Here is a 21,031-nt window from a genome sequence, read left to right as displayed (position 1 = left end):
CTTGTTGAGGCCGGGCCCCCCGCTCTTTGGATGCTGTGCCGGGCAGCCTTGTATCGTCAGGCAGATCGTGTTTAGGGGCCCCTGGCTGACATCGCTCACGCTTCTTTTCCCAGGTGAATTACTATGAAAGGGAAATGGAGGTGATGAAAAGGGCCTTTGCGGAGGAGAGAAAGGAGCTGGAGCGGGCCTTCAAGCTCGAGGTTGGCGTGCTGCAGGGTCAGAAGGCCGAGCTGGCGACGCTGCACCAGGAGTCGCAGGAGGTTGTCCGAGGCCTGCGGGACCGGCTGCAGCGGGCGGTGGAGCTGGAGCGGGGCCACGCGCGGCAGCTGGCCCAGGAGAGGGACCAGCTGGAGGAGGCGCTGCAGCGGGTCAGGTCCGGCACTGCATCCTTTTGGGATTTTGTGTCCAGGGTTTCTTGCTCAGAACCCGAATTTGAAATTGGATTTGGGCAAACTGCTCAGAATCACAATGGCTGTTACCTGAGTGGTTCTCGTTGGTGCAGACACGTGAGCCCTGAAAGAACAGGTTATTTTACAAAGATTCTGACTTTTCAGTTTTTGTGCACGCGGCATGCAGGATCTTAGTTCCCCGACCAGGAATCGAACCCATGCCCCTCCAGTGGAAGCACGGAGTCTTAATCACTGGGCCACCAGGGAAGTCCCAAAGATTCTGACTTCAAAAATACGTATTAACTAGAGCTTAGGCCCTGAAGCCCTTTGCTTTGTAGAATTTTAACTCACTTTACCTCCTGCCTCTGACTCTCCTGGTAGCAAGGGCAACACGGTCTCCATCGTCTGTCATCTCATGGTCCTTGGGGAGGTGGATAAAAGGCCTAAAAGCCCCAAAATAACAGGAAAGGCCGTTAGTCTGGGTCAGTGGGGTTCTTGAAAAAGCTGAGATGTGTGAGCAAAGGAGAGACAGGGATAGTTTGGAAAACTGGAACATGGTCTTTTGTGTTACAGGAGAAGGGCCCACACACCTGTCCTCTGGGCTCCACCGGGAGGCTGGGGGCCTCGAGATCCCTCAGGGGAGCCTCAGGGTGGGGAGGTGGCCGGAGACGGTGGTGTGTGGGCGGGTGAGGGGAGCGCCCAGGTGTGCAGCTTGGCCCTCCTCCCCGGCCCCCCCGGGGGCTCAGGCTGGCACACGCTCCATCTCAGGAGTCCAAGATTCTAGAAGGGCTTTTCCAGGTGCTGCAGAGGTGATGCAGGCACTTGGTTACTGCTCTGCGTGCAGTGTCTTTGGCCCCATTAACCCCCGCACAGCACACCTGCAAGGTCCCGTGGAGACAGAGGCTCCGTGAGGTGTCGTGTCACTTGTCCAGGCAGGTGACGCTGGCTCGCCACAGGCGCGGGTGTGTCCGGCTGAGGCTCCAGCTCCCGCTCGCTGGGCGACCAGGGGCAGCCTGCTTCACTGAAAAAAAGGGTTACGTGGAAAAAAAAAAAAAAAAAAAGGGTTACGTGGGATTTGTGATAAACCAAAAGGAATAAATGTCAGTGCACCTCCCAGCTTGAGAAAGAAAACATTAGCATAGCCAGAAGCCCCGGGCTCTGTCCCCAGACCCCCTCACTCCTCCCGGAGGTACCTGGACCGTTTACCACCATCTAGACCTTGCTCTGTGCCCCTGCCTCAGAGATGGGTGTCCCAGATGACGTGGAACCTTGGTTGTGGTGGCCTGACTTCTGAATTCCCTCCACCATGAAGCAGAGCTGGTGCCGGGCCACACAAGCGGCACAGAGCCCGAGGTGAATGTGTGGACACACGTCTACTATCTTGGCTGCTGCTGACAGGCTGGTTTCAGACCCAGCGCACACGCGAGTCCGCAGTAGGCTCCAGGCACACACAGGGGCCTTCGGCACAGACGCAGCCCTGCGCCCAGAATCCCACTCTGCTGTCCATCTCGGGTGCTTCCCGGTGGACAGACACGTGAGCCCAGACCTGTGCTGTCCAAATTCTCCATCCCAGCCCCCGCCTCGAGGCCCAGCAGGCTGTCCTGGTCCTCTCCCTGCTCCTCCTGCCCCGCTGCCTGCCCTGGCCTGTTGGCCCCATAGCTAAAGTCACAGTTTGCGTCTAAGTGGGGTCTGCATCATTGGACACTGTTTCCTGGGCACTGCCATGTGCCAGCACAGCCGGGGGTGCAGCCAGGAGCGAGACGTGTTTGGAGCTTTCAGCCGCCCCGCCCCACCCCGCCCAGGTGGGGCTCGGGGGAGACTCCATGCTCCAGCACCTGTAACCCTAGTTACAGGTCTGTTCAGCTCTTCTGTTCCTTCCTGAGTCAGTTTTGGTAGATTGTTTCTGGGCGTTTGGACATGGACATTTTTGAAGAATCCAGACCAGGCATTTTGCTGAACGGCCCTCAGCTTGGATGCCTGGTTAGATGCCCTCTTTATGGGACCATCTTCTTTCCTCTGATGTGTGGCCTTTAGTGAAACTCTCTTTGGAGGAAATTCCCTCAGTTTTTTGTTTATCTGAAAATGTCTCAAATTCTCCCCTGTTTCTGAAGGATGGTCTTTCTAGGAGCACGAACTTAGATGAGCAGTCAAAGGGCTGCCCTCTGCCCTTTGACCTGGGCAGTCTGCTCCATCCAACCGTTGCCGCCTTGTGTGAGCATCCATTTCCTATTGCTGCTGTGATGAATTACCACAAAGTCAGAGGCTTAAAGCATCACGATTTAGGATTTCACAGTGTCGGAGCCGAGAAGTCAGAAGTGGGTACGACTGGGCAGAACTCTGGGTGTCGGCAGCTGCCTTCCTTGCCCGAGGCTCTGGAGGAGAACCTGTAGGCCTTACATTCCTTGGTCCGGCCCCTCCCTTCTTTAACACCAGCAGTGACTGGTTGGTCCTCCTCAAACTCCATCCTGACGACCACTATTCTGCCTCCTCTTCCACAGTTGAGGAGCCTTGTGCCCACCTTGGCCACCTGGACAGTCCAGGACACTCTTCCCGTGTAAGGTCAGCGAATTAGCAGCCTTAACTCTGTTGCGTTGATTCCCCTTTGCCATGAAACAGCTCATTCTCGGGTTCTAGGGACTGAACCCTAGAACCTGAGAATGGTGATCTGAGTTGTATCCTCTGGCTGCTGTTAACTTCTCCATCTTCTTTGGTTTTTCTTTGGTATGTTTAGGTGTGTATTCTTTCACTTTAACTTTTTATTAAAGTGTTATACGCACAAGAAAAATACACACATTTGTGCAGTTGGAAGAATTGTTGATGAATTAGGCACATCTGTGTCCCCAGCACAAGTCCCCACAGGGGTCACTTTTCCAAGTCAGGATAGTGGCAACCCTTGAAGGCTTTGGGGAGCCCCATTTTTTGTTCTGGGTGCTGGTGTACATAAGAATGGAATTGTTGGGTCGTAGGACATAGGTGTGGTTTTCTTTTTACTTATCCTACTTAGAAAACATTGTCTATTGAATGTATAGATTTGTGTCCTATGAAAAACTCTCAGCCATTATTCGTAAAATATTGCTTCTCCCCTCACTGTCCTTTACAACTGGATGTATGATGTTAGGTCTTTTTACTTTTCCTCCATTTCTTTCTTTCTATCTATCTATCTATCTGTTTATTTATTTATTTATTTTTTTTTTTTTAATTATTTATTTATTTATGTCTGTGTTGGTCTTCATTTCTGTGCGAGGGCTTTCTCTAGTTGCGGCAAGTGGGGGCCACTCTTCATCGCGGTGCGCGGGCCTCTCATTATCGTGGCCTCTCTTTTTGCGGAGCACAGGCTCCAGATGCGCAGGCTCAGCAATTGTGGCTCACGGGCCCAGTTGCTCTACGGTATGTGGGATCTTCCCAGACCAGGGCTCGAACCCGTGTCCCCTGCATTGGCAGGCAGATTCTCATCCACTGCGCCACCAGGGAAGCCCTGTTTATTTATTTAACATCTTTATTGGAGTATAATTGCTTTACAATGGTGTGTTAGTTTCTGCTTTATAACAAAGTGAATCAGCTATACATATACATATATCCCCACATCTCTTCCCTCTTGCGTCTCCCTCCCTCCCACCCTCCCTATCCCACCCCTCTAGGTGGTCACAAAGCACGGAGCTGATCTCCCTGTGCTATGCAGCTGCTTCCCACTAGCTATCGATTTTACATTTGGTAGTGTATATATGTCCATGCCACTCTCTCACTTTGTCCCAGCTTAACCTTCCCCCTCCCCGTGTCCTCAAGTCCATTCTCTAGAAGGTCTGTGTCTTTTTTCCCATCCTGCCCCTAGGTTCTTCATAACCATTTTTTTTTTTTAGATTCCATGTATATGTGTTAGCATATGGCATTTGTTTTTCTCTTTCTGACTTACTTCACTCTGTATGACAGACTCTAGGTCCATCCACCTCACTACAAATAACTCAATTTCGTTTCTTTTTATGGCTGAGTAATATTCCATTGTATATATGTGCCACATCTTCTTTATCCATTAATCTGTCGATGGACACTTAGGTTGCTTACATGTCCTGGCTATTGTAAATAGAGCTGCAGTGAACATTGTGGTACATGACTCTTTTTGAATTATGGTTTTCTCAGGGTATATGCCCAGTAGTGGGATTGCTGGGTCATATGGTAGTTCTAGTTTTAGTTTTTTAAGGAACCTCCATATTGTTCTCCATAGTGGCTGTATCAATTTACATTCCCACCAACAGTGCAAGAGGGTTCCCTTTTCTCCACACCCTCTCCAGTATTTGTTGTTTGTAGATTTTCTGATGATGCCCATTCTGACTGGTGTGAGGTGATACCTCACTGTAGTTTTGATTTGCATTTCTCTAATGATTAGTGATGTTGAGCATCCTTCTTCCTCCATTTCTTAACCTCTTTCATTGCTTCCGACTTCTTTTCTGTCTACGGCACGTTCTGCCAGTGAGTTTTTCTTTTGACATTGACTTTTTATTTTCCAAAATTCTGTTTAGTTAGTCCTGTCTGATCATTTTTGATAGCTTCTTGTTGCTTGTCCTTTTTAAATTTCCATCTTTTAGTTAAGTAAACATTTCATAATATTTATCCTTAGTTTGTGTCTGATAATTCCAGTATCTGAGGTTCCTACAGGATCTAATTCTGTTGTTCTGGCTTCTTCTGACTCTCATAGGTGGTCCTTTTCCACGTATATTGTGATCTTTAATTGTGAGCTCATGTTTACGTGATGTTTATCTCTGGGAATCCTGGGAGCTGTGGTAGAGGCTGCTCCCTGCAGAAAGGATGTGTTTTGCTTTTGCCAAGAGTTGGGAGCCTCTTAATCTGAGACCACTTTAACCTCTTCCAGGGAACTGGCCCAGTGCATGTATCCTCGGTGTGGTTTCTCCACACTGGTGTAGGTGCTGGCCTCAGGGTAACCCCACTTTTGTGTTGCTTAATGCTCATGGCTTTGGTTTCAGCTTCCGGGTTTTTTTGACTGGGGACCCCTGGAGGTTTCCGTTACCTTCTGTGAGGACATCACACACTAGATGATCAGCTTTGCTCTGGTTATTTGGTGAGTGTGCGCAGCTGGGGTGGAGCAACTGCTGTCTTATTTGAGGTCCAGGAAGCTGGCGGCAGAATCCCCTGCCAACCACATACACACACACACCTGCCTTGAATCAATTTGTTTTCCATCCTGGAGCCGGAATGACAGTTCAAAACACAGACCTCATTTGTGTCACTCCCCTGCTTGAAACCCTTTGCTGCTTTTAAAATTCCGTTGACTTCTATGTCTTTATTTTTCTCTCTAGTTCCTCATGAGGAAAAATGAAGTGGTACTTATGCTTATGAAGGAGATACTTATGCTTGACATTATAAGAATAATACATAAACATATGAGGTCATGTGGCTTTGAGTACTTTTAGATTGAAAAGAAGCTAATGCCAGGTAGAGACCTGTTTAGGGGAATAAGTGTCCGCAAGACCAACGTGCGTTTAGGATAGACTCTCTGGGCAGCAGGAGTGGGTTTCAGGCTGCCTCCCCATGATCTTTACTGGTCAGTTGCTCGTGTGTCACACATCGATGGGGTTACCTTCCCAGGGAGACTCTAAGAGCATCGGAAGCCAGGGGGGCTCCGGGCAGACTTGGTCCCGGCAGCCACTGTCGGTACTTGCTTTTCCCCCTGAAGGCTCCATGTTGCATCAGGTCGCCCTCTGTCCACTGATACGGGCATCGTCCCAGGCTCCTCCTGGTACTGACCTCAGGATGTAGGATGCGGCGCTCTTCCCTTAGGATCCGGCCTCCCCAGTCCTTGTGTTCCTCAGCTTTGTGCTGGAGTCCCCTGGGTGGAGGGGGTGGCCACTCTCCTTGCAGTGACCTCGCGAGGACTCACCCAGCATCTTGCACTGGTGCCAGCCATGGGCACACTCACATTTCAGTGGAGGTTATAAGATGCAGGAACAGGCTAGCTGTGAACACAGAGAACCAAGGTGCTGAATACACCAGGGAGTTGTTGATTGTGTGGCCGTTTTAGAAGCTAAGAAAGCTTTGTCTTCTATAGCTTATCTCTTGGGAGATGCAAACCAGGGCAGGTTAACACGGGATACAGGAAAGTGAAGGAAGTGGTGTCCTGTGCCCTCATCTAGGGAAGGGGAAGTGTGGCTGCAGGGTCACTGCAGGACTGGAGCGCGTGGGGGTGACCAGCTTCTGGAAGTCCCACTCTTCTTCCTTTCTTAAATTTCTCATGCAGAATCAAGTTGGATAGGCTTTCTGAAGAAAACACGTTTTTGAAAAATGAGCTGGCAAGGATCCAGCAAGAGCTTGAAGCTGCAGAAAGGACAGAGGCTGCACAGAGGTAAGGGCCGTCTCAATGGTCCCGCCCCGACCGCCCGGTCCCTGACAGGGCTTGCTCTTCGTAGAGTAAGCTTAGAAGGCATTGCTGTAGAAAGTGGGACGTGTTCACAGATAACCCGCATTCCAGGAGAGCTGTGCTGCCCTCTGACCAGCCTTGCCAGGCACAGGGGGTCTCGGGCCTCCTTGCAGATGTCAGCAGCCACCTTCCTTCCTGAGCTCCTCACTCGCAGAAGTAGGAGGTGCCAGGTCAGCACCACCGCCACCAGCTCCAGCACAGGCCCCTGTGCCTCTGACGCTGCTCTGCAAGCACTGCTCACCCTGCAGAAATAACTCCACATTGTGCTCAGGGCTCGGGGGAGGCATCGAGCATTCTCGTAGGGGCGAGAGATACTCTTGCAGCCTTTCTGGGCGAGTAGAATCTGTTTGTTCTTGTCCTGATAATGGTTTCAGCTGTGCTTTTCTCCGAGGTTCATTCCTGGTCTGTCGATTTCAGTGAGTCAGAGTCAGGGGTCGGGGGCCTGAGCACTGAGGCAGGAGCTGTGTGTGTGTGGGTGTGTGTTGCGGTGGAGGCTCGGGATGCCTGTCAGTGGATTTCTGCTTTCACCATCAGAGCCTCATCCAAGGATGGTTTGTTTGGCTTTCTTTTTAATGACGTTCAAGATGAGCTCAGCTCTAAACTGCCGAGAATGCGGTGTTGATTTGATAAAAGTGCCTGATGATGAAAGCCTGGGATCCAAAGTGGATGGTCAATAAGCGATCGCTGTTACGTTACAGCAGTTCTGAAATCTGCAAGGTTTTTCCCTCTAGGAACCATTTTTCCCTAAGTTTGGTGCTGGGACCCCTTTGACCTCAGATGTCAGTGAATGTAAGCCTGTGTTGGTGTTTATGCTGCTGGGTGTGAAGAGCAGTCGCATGTGCCAGAGAGAGATTAACGTGTGTGATTGAGGAACGTCATGGAGGGTTTGTTCTTACAGTGCTGGCAGGGTTCCTCTGGTTCCGAAGCTGGGATCCGATTGGACCAGCAGCAGCGATAGCGTAGGACAGTGACGGAGCAGTGGCTGTAGGGTACCAGAAGCAGGTGTACAAATTCAAGCCGCCAAGGTGACCGTGAGCAATGAGTGGTCAGTGATAACTGTTAACTTTGCTTCTTCAACAGGAAGGAAGTTGAGGTTTTAAAGAGAGAGAAGGAAAAGGCCTGCTCTGAGATGGAAGAGCTCTGCACACAGGTGAAGTATTGACACCTGGCATGAAGCTGATGCCACCCTCCCTTTTCCATTATTTTGAAATAACTTCAAGCTTACAAGGAAGCACAGAACTTTGTTATGAAAGATTTGAGAGTGAGTTGCTGACCCATCAGCCCTCTCCCACCCCAGATTAGGAAATCAGTGTGGATATGAAACTGCCCCATCAGCCAGCCCAGGACCTCGTGTGGCTTCAGTCCGCCTGTCCTTGTTGTTAGGACCTGGTGCTTTTGAAGATTACAAGTGGTTGTTTCGGTGTATCCGGTGCTTCCCTGTGATTGGATTCAGATTATGTGTGAATATCCCCAAAGTGATGCTGTGTCCTTCTCATCCCATCCAGTCCGGGGACACAAGCATTAGTGACGTCAACTTAGATTCTTGGTCAGGTGGTGTTGGTCAGGCTTCTCCACAAAGTTACTTTCCCCTTGGTAATTACTGAATATTTTATGGGGAAATGCTTTGATATGATGTGAATATCTTGTTCTTCATCAAACTCTTACCTCCTTGTTTTAGCATCCTCTGTTTCTTGGTGGAGTCAGTTATTACTGTGATGGTGGCCAGTAATGTGATGGTGACTAATCCCAGCTTCCTTTTATATTTGTTAATTGGTGTTCTAGTGTAAGGAAGAGCTTTTTCTTCTCTCCATTTATTTATTTATTTTAATTTATTTATTTTATTTATTTATTCTTGGCTGCATTGGGTCTTCATTGCTGTGCGCAGGCTTTCTCTTGTTGCGGTGAGCGGGGGCTACTCTTCGTTGTGGTGCACGGGCTTCTCATTGCGGTGGCTTCTCTTGTTGAGGAGCACAGGCTCTAGAGCACAGGCTCAGTAGTTGTGGCAAATGGGCTCAGTAGTTGAGGCTCACGGGCTCTAGAGTGCAGGCTCAGTAGTTGTGGCACATGGGCTTAGTTGCTCCACGGCATGTGGGATCTTCCTGGACCAGGGCTCGAACCTGTGTCCCCTGCATTGGCAGGCGGATTCTTAACCACTGCACCACCAGGGAAGCCCTCCATTTATTTATTCATCATTATGTTACTATCATAGATTCCTGTTTTATTCAATGGGTTATTAATATGTTACCATCAGTATTTATTTTTATGCTCAGATTGTCCCAGATTTGGCCAATAAGAGCCCCCTCAGGGTGACTTCTGGGTCCTCCTGACAGGTCCTGGTCATTCTTTGAGCACTTCCTCACTTTCTGGTGCCCCACGATATTCCAGGTTCATCTAGTACTTCCCTGCCCCAGTCCTGGAAGCAGTCATTTCTCCAAGGAGCCCTTGGTGACCTTTAGTTCCGAATGGTATTTAGAGACCAAGATCTGGGCACTAGGAGTGCTCATGGCATTGCTATGTCCAGGTGCAGTTAGTGCATAGAGCTAGGGAGTGTATACGTATATTTATTACGCTCACATGCACATGGTTTCAGGTATATTTATTTATATATCTCCCTACTGAAAACCATGAATTCAAACTCTTATCTGCAATTCCAACATCACAGGGATAATTCTGGTTTTCTCCGTTTCCATATTTGTAACTCTTGCCTCTAGCAATGAAAAACCTGGTTTCCTCATCTTCAATAGATTTACTTAACTATTTGATTAATCCCTTTACCCTGCGGGTAAATGCCCTGTCTCACTCAGCACTGACCTCCACACTGGTCTCCCTTTGCCCCATAAGTAAATGCCTTCTGTACTTGGTCTCACTTACTGGCTTTTGGACTGAAGCACAGAAGCTGGGATGTGTCATTCTTGTTTTTGTTTTTGTTTTTTAATTCTTTTTTTAATTGAAATTAGTATTGATAATTGCAGACTCCCAGGTGGTTATAAGAAGTATATTACAGAGAAATACACTTTGTCCAGTTTCTTCCAGTTGTAACATTTTATGGAACTATAGTATAATATATCTGTGTTAGTTTGCTAGGGCTGCCATAACAAAGTACCACAGAGTGAGTGGCTTATACAACAGAAGTTTATTTCCTCATAGTTCTCGAGGTTCGAAGTCCAAGATCAGGGCAGGGCTGGTTTCTTCTGAGGCCTCTCTCCTTGGCTTGTATACAGCTGTCCCTCCCTGTGTCCTCACATGGTCGTCCCTCGATGTGTCTGTGTCCTCATCTCTTATTAGGACACCATCATATTGGACTCATATGACCTCATTTTACCTTAATCACCTCTTTCAAGACCCCGTCTCCAAATACAGTCACTCTGAGGTATTGGGGGTTTGGGCTTCAACATGTGAATTGGCAGGGCTCAGTCCATAATGAATATCAACAACCAAGATGTCGACATTGATACAATCCATGGGCCTTACTCGGGCTTCCCCAGTTTTACTTGTGTACTCGTGTGTGTATCAAGTTCTATGCAATTTTATCCCCTGTGTAGGTTCGTGTCTCCACGACCACAGTCAAGATACTGAACAGCTCCAGCTCCACAAGGATCCTTGACGTTGTTCTTTCATAACCACACCCACCGCCTTCCTGCCCACCTACCCCAGCTCCTAACCCCTGAAAACCACTAACTGCCCTTCATTTCCAAAATTGTGTCATTTCAAAATGTGATACAAAAGGAATACAGAATACGAACTTTGGGGTTGCCTTTTCTCGCATATCATAATTCCCGGCTGTGTGTCCACAGTTAGCTTCTTCCTGTTGCTGGACACTATTCCAAGGCATTGATGTCCCACAGCTTGTTTTGTTTTGTTTTTTAATATTTATTTCTTTATTTGGCTGCGCCTGGTCTTAGCTGCAGCACGCGGGATCTTCGTTGTGGCCTGCGGGATCTAGTTCCCTGACCAGGGATCGAACCCGGGCCCTTGGGAGCACGGAGTCTTAACTGCTGGACCACCAGGGAAGTCGCCCACAGCTTGTTTTAACGCTCACCTTTTAAAGGACGGCTGGGCTGATTCCAGTTTGGGGCTGTCACAGAGGTGCCGTGAACATTCCCAGGCAGGTCTTTGTGTGGATATAGGTTTTCATTTCATGGGCTAAATGCCCAGGAGAGCAGTTGCTGAGTTGTATGGTAGTTACATGTTTAGTTTTATAAGGAATTGCCCAACTGTTATCCAGAGTGGCTGTAACAGTTTCCGTTCCTGCCAGCAATGTGTGCTTGATCCAGTTTCCCCACATCCTTGTCCACACTTGTGTTGTCACTCTTTTATTTTAGCCACTCGGATAGGTGTGTACTGAGTCAGAAAGGTTAGAGGGGGCTGCAGTTGGGTATCCCCTTCCCCACGCTGGTTCTGATCTGGTAAAAAGGACGTTTCCCTTGAGGGCAGGAGAACAGAACGCTCTGTGTACTTCAAAATGGTCACTGTCTTAGTCTGCTCAGGCTCTGTACAGAATGCCACAGACAGGTGGCTTAAACCACAGGAGTTTATTGCCTCACGGTTCTTGAGGCCGGAAGTCCAAGATCAAGGCAGGGCTGACTTGGTTCTGGCGAGGCTCTTCTGGGTTTGCAGACGATGCCCTCTCACTGTGTCTTCTCATAAAGTCACTGTCCTATCAGATTAGGACCCCACCTCGTGAGCACATTTAACCTTAATTACCTGCTGCAAGCCCTGTCTCCAGACACAGCCGAGAGTTTGTGGACACAGTTCCGCCCACAGTAGGAACTTTGTTTCGGGCTCCAGCCATCAGCTCCTGGTGAGCTGTGACTCTCTTTGGCCGTCTCTCCAGTTTTCAGGGCATTGATTTGCCCTGTGACCTCAGTTCTCTGATGGGTCTCAGAAGAGTGGTTGAGTTTTCAGTTACTCAGATTTTTCTTGTTGGGAGGATGGTAGTGACGACTTCAAGCTCTTTACAGGCCAGACCAGAAGCCAGAAATGGTGTTTTGTTTTTCACATGGGATTCTGCATGTTCACTGTCAGGACATAGAAGTACACTGGATTTTCACCTGCCAACCTTGTGTCCTGACACCTTGCTGAGCTCTTATTCTTTCTGGGAGTGTTTTTATTTCTTTTTAATTTTAAAATTTTATTATTATTATTATTATTTTGGCTGCGTTGGGTCTTCGTTGCTATGCGCGGGCTGCCTCTAGTTGTGGAGAGTGGGGGCTACTCTTCTTTGTGGTGCGCAGGCTTCTCATTGCGGTGGCTTCTCTTGTTGCAGAACACGGACTGTAGGTGCGCAGGCTTCAGTAGTTGCAGCCCGTGGGCTCCGTAGTTGCAGCACGCGGGCCCTTGAGTACACGGGCTTCAGTAGTTGCGGCACGTGGGCTCTAGGGAGCACGGGCTTCAGTAGTTGTGGCTCGCAGGATCTAGAGCGCAGGCTCATTAGTTGTGGTGCACGGGCTTAGTTGCTCCTCGGCATGTGGGATCTTCCCGGACCGGGGATCGAACCTGTGTCCCCTGCGTCGGCTGGTGGATTCTTTTTTTTTCACAGAATAAAACACTGCTTTTACATGGGTCTCAATCTGAAATCCACAAATGCTAGTAAGTCAGTTTTTAAATTTTTTAATTTGTTTCAAAGTTAAACCCAAGACACATTGACTTCATAGGAAATCCACTAAGAAGTGTTTTTCTAGGCTGAACACCTCTTTCCCTTTAGTCTCCCCCAGCAGAGCATGTACATGTTAATTACTTTACTGCTGTCCCACCACTATACCAAGATCACCTAAACTGTGTGTGTAGTATTCTGAATGTTCTTAGTTATACCCTAATTTCACTAACTGCAAAAGATTTTCTGGGATAACCTGTCACATGAATTCTTTGGCTACTTTTGAAGATGAAGTCCAAAGAACTCTTAAATGATTCTCCTTTGTGGGGGTGGGTCGTATTTTATAGGCATTAGCAACTAGCACCTGGGGCTGTGCTGATCCCATCTGGCATCACTGGGAGACAACCAAAGAATCATATGATGCAACAGCCAACTAATTGACTCAAACCTGAAGGTTAAATTTAAAGAAAAAACTAATTTAGAGAAAAAAAGGTAATGCTAGAGGAACTCGTTCTAAGCAGTCAGTCATTATGCCTCTGTGTGTGTGTGTGTGTGTGTGTGTGTGTGTGTGTGTGTGGAAGGCATAACCGGGTGGATTCAGTGCAGCCTGGCAGGCGGATTCTTAACCACTGCACCGCCAGGGAAGTCCTCTGGGAGTGTTTTTGTCACCTCTGGCTTCTCAGACCTCTGCTGTCCCCTGGAGAGACCTGTAGCTCTCGCCCCAGCCTGCTTCTTCCTGCGCCTGGCTGATGTGGTGGGAACACCCAGCCCTGGGGCGACAGTGACGCGCCCACCAGCTGTGCGTAGACCCGCTCTGAGGCACGGAGGGCTGCAGACCCTCTGCCTCCAGAGCAGCTGCTGGGGAAAAGCAGATGAGCGAAACATGGTTTGTGTGAAGGTGTGTGACACCCGGTTGGAAATAACAAACTTCCGTGTGTCACCTGCTGGCTGCTGTTTCATCCCAAGCAGCACCGCCCAGGGTCCAGCATCCGCTGCCTGCAAAGTGGGCAATTTTATCAGTGTGCTCCCCCCACCGAGAGCCTCGGTTTTTGTGTTTAATGACAATGATTTGAAGAGAATCACGTGCCTCAAGTATAACGAGGGCTTTTTTTCCCTTCAAATTGCTTAAGATAATGTTAGAAATAACCGTGGGAGAAACAAGAAAACCATGCCAGTTCTCCAGAGCAGTGGTTGGAGGTTGATGGGCTGTGAGCGCCCCTGGTGCCCAGTCTGCTGCTTCTTGGATGGACCAGAGTTCATCCTCTGCCCCGTGGCCTGAGAGCCCATCACTCTGGGGACGCTGAGCGCCTCACCCACTAGTTTCTAGTAGTAACCCCACCCCACTAGCTGTGATGACCAAAATGATCTCCAGACATTGCAAAGCGTTCTTCGGGGAGCAAGAGGGTCTCTGGTTGAGAACCACTGGAATGCTGTTGGTTTAAAAAAATAACTTTTTCATCTATGTTTTATCCCTTTTTGTTCTAGAGTCAGAAATGCAAGGACGAATTGTCCCAGCTCAACCACAGGGTCCTGCAGCTGGGAGAGGAGGCCTCTACCCACCAGGCCCAGAGCAAGAAGAATCACATCACTGTTCAGCTGCTGACACAGAGACTGGAGGAGGCGGCGTGCCGGGAGGAGCTGCAGGTGAGTGGCCGGCGGGGCAGGGAGGGGCAGACAGGCTGGCCTGAAACAGATCAGGAACGGCCCTGATGTGCCTGGAGGTAAAGTGAGGGACTTAACAAGCAAGCCCTGAAAATATGTGGACTTCAGCAGCTTTTGCAAAGCCTGGTATCTAGAAAAAGTAGCAGAAAGGAATTAAATCCTGATGATAGGAGAGTAAGTTGGTACCACCTCTCCGGAGGACAATATGGCAAAATATACATCGAGAGCATCAAGAATGTCCATGTGCTCTGGCTTCATGATTCTGCTAGTGGGAACTTTACTGAGCATTGTGTACGGACTTAGCTGGAAGTATTTTCATTGCTGTGGTATTTATAATAGCAAAACAGAATTGGAATCAGCTTTGAATCATCAACAGTATTGAATTAGTCAGTAAATGATGGTGCAGCCATTAAAAACCATGTTTTTGAAAAGTATTTAACACTCAAGATATAATAAGAGGGGGAAAGCACAGCATACAACGTCTTAGTGACAGAAGTCCGTGTGTGTGGAGGGAGGGCCGGGAGATACAGCAGAACGTCGGGTGTGGTCCTTGGGCTGCTGGGATTATGGATGAGTTGAATTTTGTAATTTTTGCTTTTCTGAAGTTTCTGCATTAAACGTGTGTCACATTGCTAAGATACTTCTTATACTTGTGAAATTGATTTTTAAAAAACAGGATAACCAAATCCAAAAACTTGAACTTGAACTTGAACACGTGACTCAGGAACGTCAGAGCCTGAGACTGGCACAGTCACAGCTGAGAGAGGCCCTCGAAGAGAGTCGGGACCAGGTGGGTGTGCGTGGTGGTCCCAGCCCGGGAGGGGTCAGCCTTGCCTCTGACAGCCTGGCCGGGACTAGTCCAGCCAGGGGCATCGTTGGTCTGCCTCAGGCCACCCGGCTAGCTGGGCACCCGCCAGGCCCAGGACTGAGTCAGGCTCAGTCCAGGGTCGGGTTGAACTCGAGTGAGCCACGTGAAGAGCTGCGCCTGTTCCTCACGAGGGCAGGAGGCCATAGCAGCGCCTCCAGGTGTGCCCTCTACAGATGCAGGGGCCAGGGAATGCGGCAGGTGGCCTCTGAGGTCCAGGCCAACAGGGCAGAGCAGCCCCCGAGGTGACCCGGCTCCGCGCCCCCAGTGGAGCCCAGGTGTCACGTTCCTGTGGGTGTTCCACCCGCTCTCCTGCAGCAGCATTTGTCCAGCGCGCACCAGGCTCAGGGGAGGCAGGGAGTTCGCGGTCTGGGACAAACAGATGTGAGCAGAGCGGGCCCAGGAGGGACGGCGGGTGCCTGACAGCGTGAGGTGCAGGGATGCGGGGCTGGTTCTTCTGAGGAGCTCGAGCAGAAGGGAGGTGACGGGGTGAGGTTCCCTGAGGGCCACAGGCCCAGTGTGGACTCAGACCTGGGGTGTGCTTGGGGGTCCAGGGTACGGCAGTGGGAAAAGGAGAGGGTCTCTAGCCCGCATGCCTCTGCCCAGCCTTTGCACCAGGTTCCCCAACTGGCCCCTGGCCTGACTCCTGGACTTGTCTGTGGTCACCTGGTGTGAACAGTCACTTCTCAGATGGCCCGGGGACGCAGAGGGGTCAGTCTGGGTGCGGGACCCCCCACCGGGGCCTTATGAGGTGCTGTCAGGCTCCTGTGGGCTCAGCCCCCCGCTGTAAGCAGGCACTTTCCCCGAGGTGCCGCCACGTACTGGGGGCTCCCTTCTCTATTTTTAGTGCAAAAGGAACCTTGAGAAATTGCCTGGACTAGATTGAGCCTTCGAGGCTAAGCAGTCAGATCCATCTGCTGGCAGAAGGGCTGGGCTGCCAGAGGTTTCCGTGCCCGCTGGGATGCCCAGCATGCAGCCGCCGTCACAGGCAGGAGATACTGCATTTAAAGAGGCTGCTGTGACATGAGCTGGCGTCCCTTTTAGTGATTTAGACGAGGACCCCCGTGAAACACACCTGGATGAAAGTGTGGAGAAGGGAAGTAAGGAGCTTCCAGGGCACTTAGGGACCCTCTGGGTGTGCGGAGGTGAGGTGCACACAGAGCCACGGAGGAGGGCGTGGTCACCGGTGCGCCACGAGTGGTTGCAAGGTCACAGGTCCAGCAGGGGAGCCAGGCGTCCGAGAGGGCACTTACAGGGGTGCCACGGACTGGGGCACCCGCACCGGCCTCTCCACGGCATGGGGTTCTCGTGGTGCGGCAACAGGCGCCCCCAGAAGAGCATACAGGTGGCTAGGCTTCTGAGGCCAGTGCCCGGGAGTTCTGAATATCACTTCCCCACATTCTGCCGGTCCAGCTTGGATTCAGGGCAGGAGGGGCTGCTGTCCGAGGGGCTTGCTGCCCCGCCCTGGCATCCAGAACGTGAAGGCCCTGGCTTCCCGGCTGCAGTGGCCCCACTGCTCTCCTGGGGACGTCCCCCTTCTCACATGGCAGTTGAGCACGGCTCTCCGGAGGCAGCCCAGCCTCCACCCGCACCTCACTTCACAAGGAGGGGGCTCGGGGCACTCAGTTGGGCGGTGCTGATGTACCACCCAGCCAAGTGGAGAGCGGGCGGCGAGGAGCCTGGGCAGGGGGTGTGAAGAGCATTTTCGGGCGGGCGGGGCTCAGACACGGGCCAGAGTGACTGCAGAGTGACCGTCTGAATCTCGAAAGTTGAGAGGAGGCTACATCTGGTGGAGGGTGTGTGAGAACTATCCTCCCCTCTCTTCATCCCAAAGAGCATGGTAGCTGCCCTGCTGGACCCGTGTGTACGGGTGTGTCTCTGGGGGGACCCGTCCTGGAGAACCGCCTGGGGTGGCCCCTGAGACACGCAGTGACATGGGAGAGTGAGGGAAGTGGGGCTGTGGGCTCACAGCCTCGCTCTTGCCTGGCGTGGCCAGCGCCCTCCTCTCCAACCTGCCTCGGCAGGACCCCTGGCAGAGCTGTTGTCTCTCCTGTCTGTGGGGTCTCAGAGGGAAGATCTGTGTGTTCCAGACGAAGCTGCCAGAGTCCAAGTGATATAAGTGGTGTTGAGATCTGGGCTCCCAGGTGGTCCGTCAGGGGAAGTGGCCAGGTTCTGGACAGCTTGGTACCAACAACCCAGTGGGTTCTGTGCCCAGGGAGCGGGTGCTGAGGTACATCCACACCTGCTCCCAGCCCCTGGCTGATCACCGTGTAACCCACCTCTGGGACCCCGGCCGCAGCCAAGTGTCAGGCGCATGAACTCTTCACTTAGAGGAAGGCTGCCGTACACAGCTGGCGTGGGTCACAGTATTAAAGGAATTACACCCCAGTAATGTACCCGGAAGGTAAACATGACAGAAGGTTACGTAATCCGGCGGGAGGTCACGTGGAGGATTACAGGCAGGCTTTCCTGGCTCTCACTGTGTAGAAGCGCCCGCTGAATGGAGTTTGGGCGTCAGAATTCAGCTAAACAGGCTCTTTAGGAACCGTGGGTTTTGCTGCAGACACTTCCCTTGTGGGGTGACCTTAAAGGTAGAGATGCAGTCTTCTGTGTCTGGTAGTGACCCCGTAGCTCTGGGCGGTCACCCCAACACTGGGTGCCTTCTCCCCGGGCAGCTGCACGGGGCCACCATGAGGCTGAGGCTGGCCCGGTCCCAGCACGCCCACGAGGTGCAGCAGCTGCAGGAGCAGATGGAGCGGCTGGTGCCTCGGGGCCGCGTGGCTGAGCTGCAGCAGCTGCTGGAAGGGGAGCGGCAGGCGGCTCGGCAGCTCCGGGAGGAGGAACGGGTAAGTGAGGACAGGGGCCCAAGGGCCGCCTGAGGGCGACGGGGAGGGGGAGGCTGGCTCTCTGGTGACTTAGCCAAAAGCTGCCCAGGTGCCCAGGGGAAGATGGCCCCGCAGATGTCCCACTACGTGAGGACTGGTTTATGGAAGCTATGGGACCCAACTTTCCCTGAGAACTGGGGGGCGTTGAGCAGCTGACCCTGAAGGCCCCCCAAAGCCCCCCAGTCTGTCTTCCGGGCTGCACGTGTCTGCAGCCAGCCACACAGCCACACACACGGTCCCCGCTTCCAGGCCTGAAAAATGGTGATAGAGGGGCCGCGAGGGAGGCGACGGGCAGGGTCCCTGCCTGTGTAGCCCTGTGAGAGCACAGGCAGGTGCAAAGGTCCTGAGGTGGGCTGTGCTCGGCATGTTTAAAGGTAGCCAGGGCGTGGGGGGTGGTTGGACAAGAGGTCAGCGCAGTGACAGCACAGACTTGGGGAGCCCGGCTGTGTGCCAGGTGCTGCCCTAGGCGTCTAGACACATAGAAACAGAGTCGCAGCCTTAAAGGGCAGCAGGACAGTGGCTCAGAGCACGCGCTGCAGGGATCTGGATCCTGGCTGCACCACCCCAGCCGAGTGACCTCAGGCCACTTGTTTAACCTCTCTGTGCTTCTGTTTCTGTCAACTTCTGGTGGCAGCGGTTCCCACCTCAAAGCAGCCTCTCAGGCATCAGTGAGTGAGCACCGTAAAGTGTAAGCCTGCGGGGCACAACTTGGTCCTCAGAGTTCATGAGGTGGGGGTGGGGGTGGGGCCAGAGGGCGAGGCACCTTCACGAGGGAGGAACTGGCCAAGCCTGCAAAGGTGGGTGAAATTCGACGTTTGTAAAACACAAATTCTAACGAAGAATAGCCTTTCAGCATTATGCAAAAACGTTATGCTGGAGAGACAGTTAAGCTGTGAGAGATTATTGACAAAACAAAGAAATTTAGTCAGAAATCCTTTAGAAAGACTAATGTGTTTGGGGAAACTCACCTTTGAGTCATTTAGGACTCAAAGGACAAATCCTAGCACAAAGCAGTCTGCTGATCTGCTTAGACTACAATGAGAAATGCAGCTTTGTGGCTTGTGAGACATTTCTAACCCTCCCTCTACGGATGAAAGGTTATCCACATGCTCAGATTTGCACACTTCAGCTAATTTCCATTCTAAAGTAAACAAACCCGCGATGATTCTTTTTAAAATGTACAGTGTTGATCTCTAAGCTCCTTTTGTGCAGGAAGCACATGAAAAACAGCTGAAAGCTGCAGAAGAGCGGGTGGAGGAGGTGGAAATGATTTTGAAGAACGTGGAAGCGCTCCTCCAAGAGAAAGTGCGTGAGCTGAAAGAGCAGGTGAGTGATGACGCCTCGTTTGGGCATTCAAGTAGCTGATCAGGGAGACATAACCCAAGAGAACCCCATGTCCTGTGGAATTGCTGAGAGGGGGAGAGGAGAGAGAGAGGCCATTGCTGTCCTAAAAATTCTACTTGGAGCTCCAGGAAATGAAATGTGAGAATCTGTAGAGATACTTTTCTTACATAGCAGTCAAGTATGGTTGGTTCATCTGCGGCATCCGGAGCTGCAGGTTCCCAGGCAGCGTGACTCTGTGCAGGCCACCCGCTCCTGACCACCCCCGCATCTCTGCAGCCCCTCCCCTGCTGGCACTGCCATCCTCCCACCCTCTCTGTCCCTGGTCCTCACGTTCCTTCCCAGCAGTCAGAGTTGGTGACTCCCCCAGTCACTCCTGGCAAAACCTCAACCCAAACCCCAGGTTTGGTTGAAAGCACATCAAAGGAAACGAGGACACCAGCTGTTAGGACCCAAGAGATGGGGGCTCTGTATCCCACGCTGAAGGCCTAGCTGAAAGATGAGATGGGAAGGGGTCCATCAGGACTCCAAGGTTTTGGACTTGGGCGGGCAGGTGAGAGCGCAGACAGCGTACTCTTGACAATTTCCTTTGACACCCAATTTGACAGGGTATTCTTGACAATTTCCTTCTTTTTGAGGCCTACAGATTTTGGTCTTTTTGTCTTCATTTTATGGTAAAAATCAATTTGTGCAAAATTGGCTTAAGTTTTCTCTACCACATAGTTCATCAGATTCTCAATTTCCTCTCTCCCGCCAGGATAACAAAAATTGTCATTACATCCAATATTTGTTTCCAATTTGTAAGAATCCCCAAACTGTGGTTTGAACAACGTGGAAGACTGGGAGGGGCAAGCTGGTAGCGTGGCATTTCTGCATTAGATTCACGGTGCAGTGTGGCTTTCTCCCCTGTCCAGTTTGAAAAGAATACACGATCTGATTTGCTGCTCAAGGAGCTCTATGTGGAAAATGCTCACCTAACGAAAGCGCTTCAGGTCACTGAAGAGAAGCAACGAGGTGCTGAGAAAAAATCCCGATTCTTGGAAGAAAGAGTTAGAGCTCTCAACAAACTACTCAATAAGATCGCTTCAGCATCTCTCTCTGTGTAGACTTTTCTTCCTGGAGTTCATTTTGAAAGAACATCTTTTAAAAGTAAACCACTGTGATGCCATAACTTCTATGGCTCATTGGCCACACACCCCTGGACAGATGAGGATTATGATTCTCTGTTCGCCCCACAAGCACTTAATGAAGGTCGACTATGTGCCAGATGCTGGGGAAAACAGACATGTTGGAAAAGACTACATTTTTTTTTAGTGGTCCCCTAGGTAAAATTCCTAATTTTGCTGCTTACTAGTGAAACAGGTTATGGGGGCTCTCAGCAAGGTAAATGGTAAAATAGTTTTAATGTTTTACTTCTGACCTTGGCTACAGAGACTAAAATGCAAAGTCAGGGCTCTGCAGTTCTACCATTTCACTGTTGCTGCTCTGGTTGAGTCACTGGCATTCTCCATAGTGGGTGGATACAGACACTCCAGAAATGCTTCACTTCCTGTGACTGTCAACTGGCAATGAGGGATAGAGGAGGGGAAGCCCCTTTGTCAGGGTCAGCTCCACTGCAGGGATGTCTGGACAGTGCTTGTTATTTTAGGACTGTGGACTCAGGGAGGATGGTTTCTATTGTGAATGCAATCTTTTCCTCATTGAAGTGTCATCACACTGGAAAGTATATTATTTGTAAAAAAAAAAAAAAAAAAAAAAGTATAGTTTTATATCCAAAATATACATAAATTATGGCCATTTGGTTTATCAGAATAAACTACTGTAATATGAAGAGTCACTGTATTTGCAATAAAAGTCCTTTTCTATTAA

The 21,031-nt window shown here is 50.7% G+C and overlaps 1 protein-coding gene across 2 annotated transcripts in view; it reads left to right on the top strand.

The window, feature by feature from the left end:
- NINL (ninein like) overlaps positions 1–21,031 on the top strand; it is a 112,719-nt gene extending 91,688 nt beyond the window's left edge. For both annotated transcript variants that reach the window (XM_057529127.1, XM_057529126.1), the window contains 8 exons: positions 114–373; positions 6,637–6,741; positions 7,897–7,966; positions 13,895–14,053; positions 14,748–14,861; positions 17,612–17,782; positions 19,034–19,147; positions 20,077–21,031. In XM_057529127.1, coding sequence (XP_057385110.1) covers positions 114–373; positions 6,637–6,741; positions 7,897–7,966; positions 13,895–14,053; positions 14,748–14,861; positions 17,612–17,782; positions 19,034–19,147; positions 20,077–20,268 — 1,185 coding nt within the window. In that variant the 3' untranslated portion in view covers positions 20,269–21,031. The remainder of the gene's footprint in view (positions 1–113; positions 374–6,636; positions 6,742–7,896; positions 7,967–13,894; positions 14,054–14,747; positions 14,862–17,611; positions 17,783–19,033; positions 19,148–20,076) is intronic.

This window comes from Balaenoptera acutorostrata, chromosome 15 (genome assembly GCF_949987535.1).
Source record: "Balaenoptera acutorostrata chromosome 15, mBalAcu1.1, whole genome shotgun sequence".
NCBI classification, from domain to species: domain Eukaryota; kingdom Metazoa; phylum Chordata; class Mammalia; order Artiodactyla; family Balaenopteridae; genus Balaenoptera; species Balaenoptera acutorostrata.
This window is presented reverse-complemented; position numbering and strand designations above follow the sequence as displayed.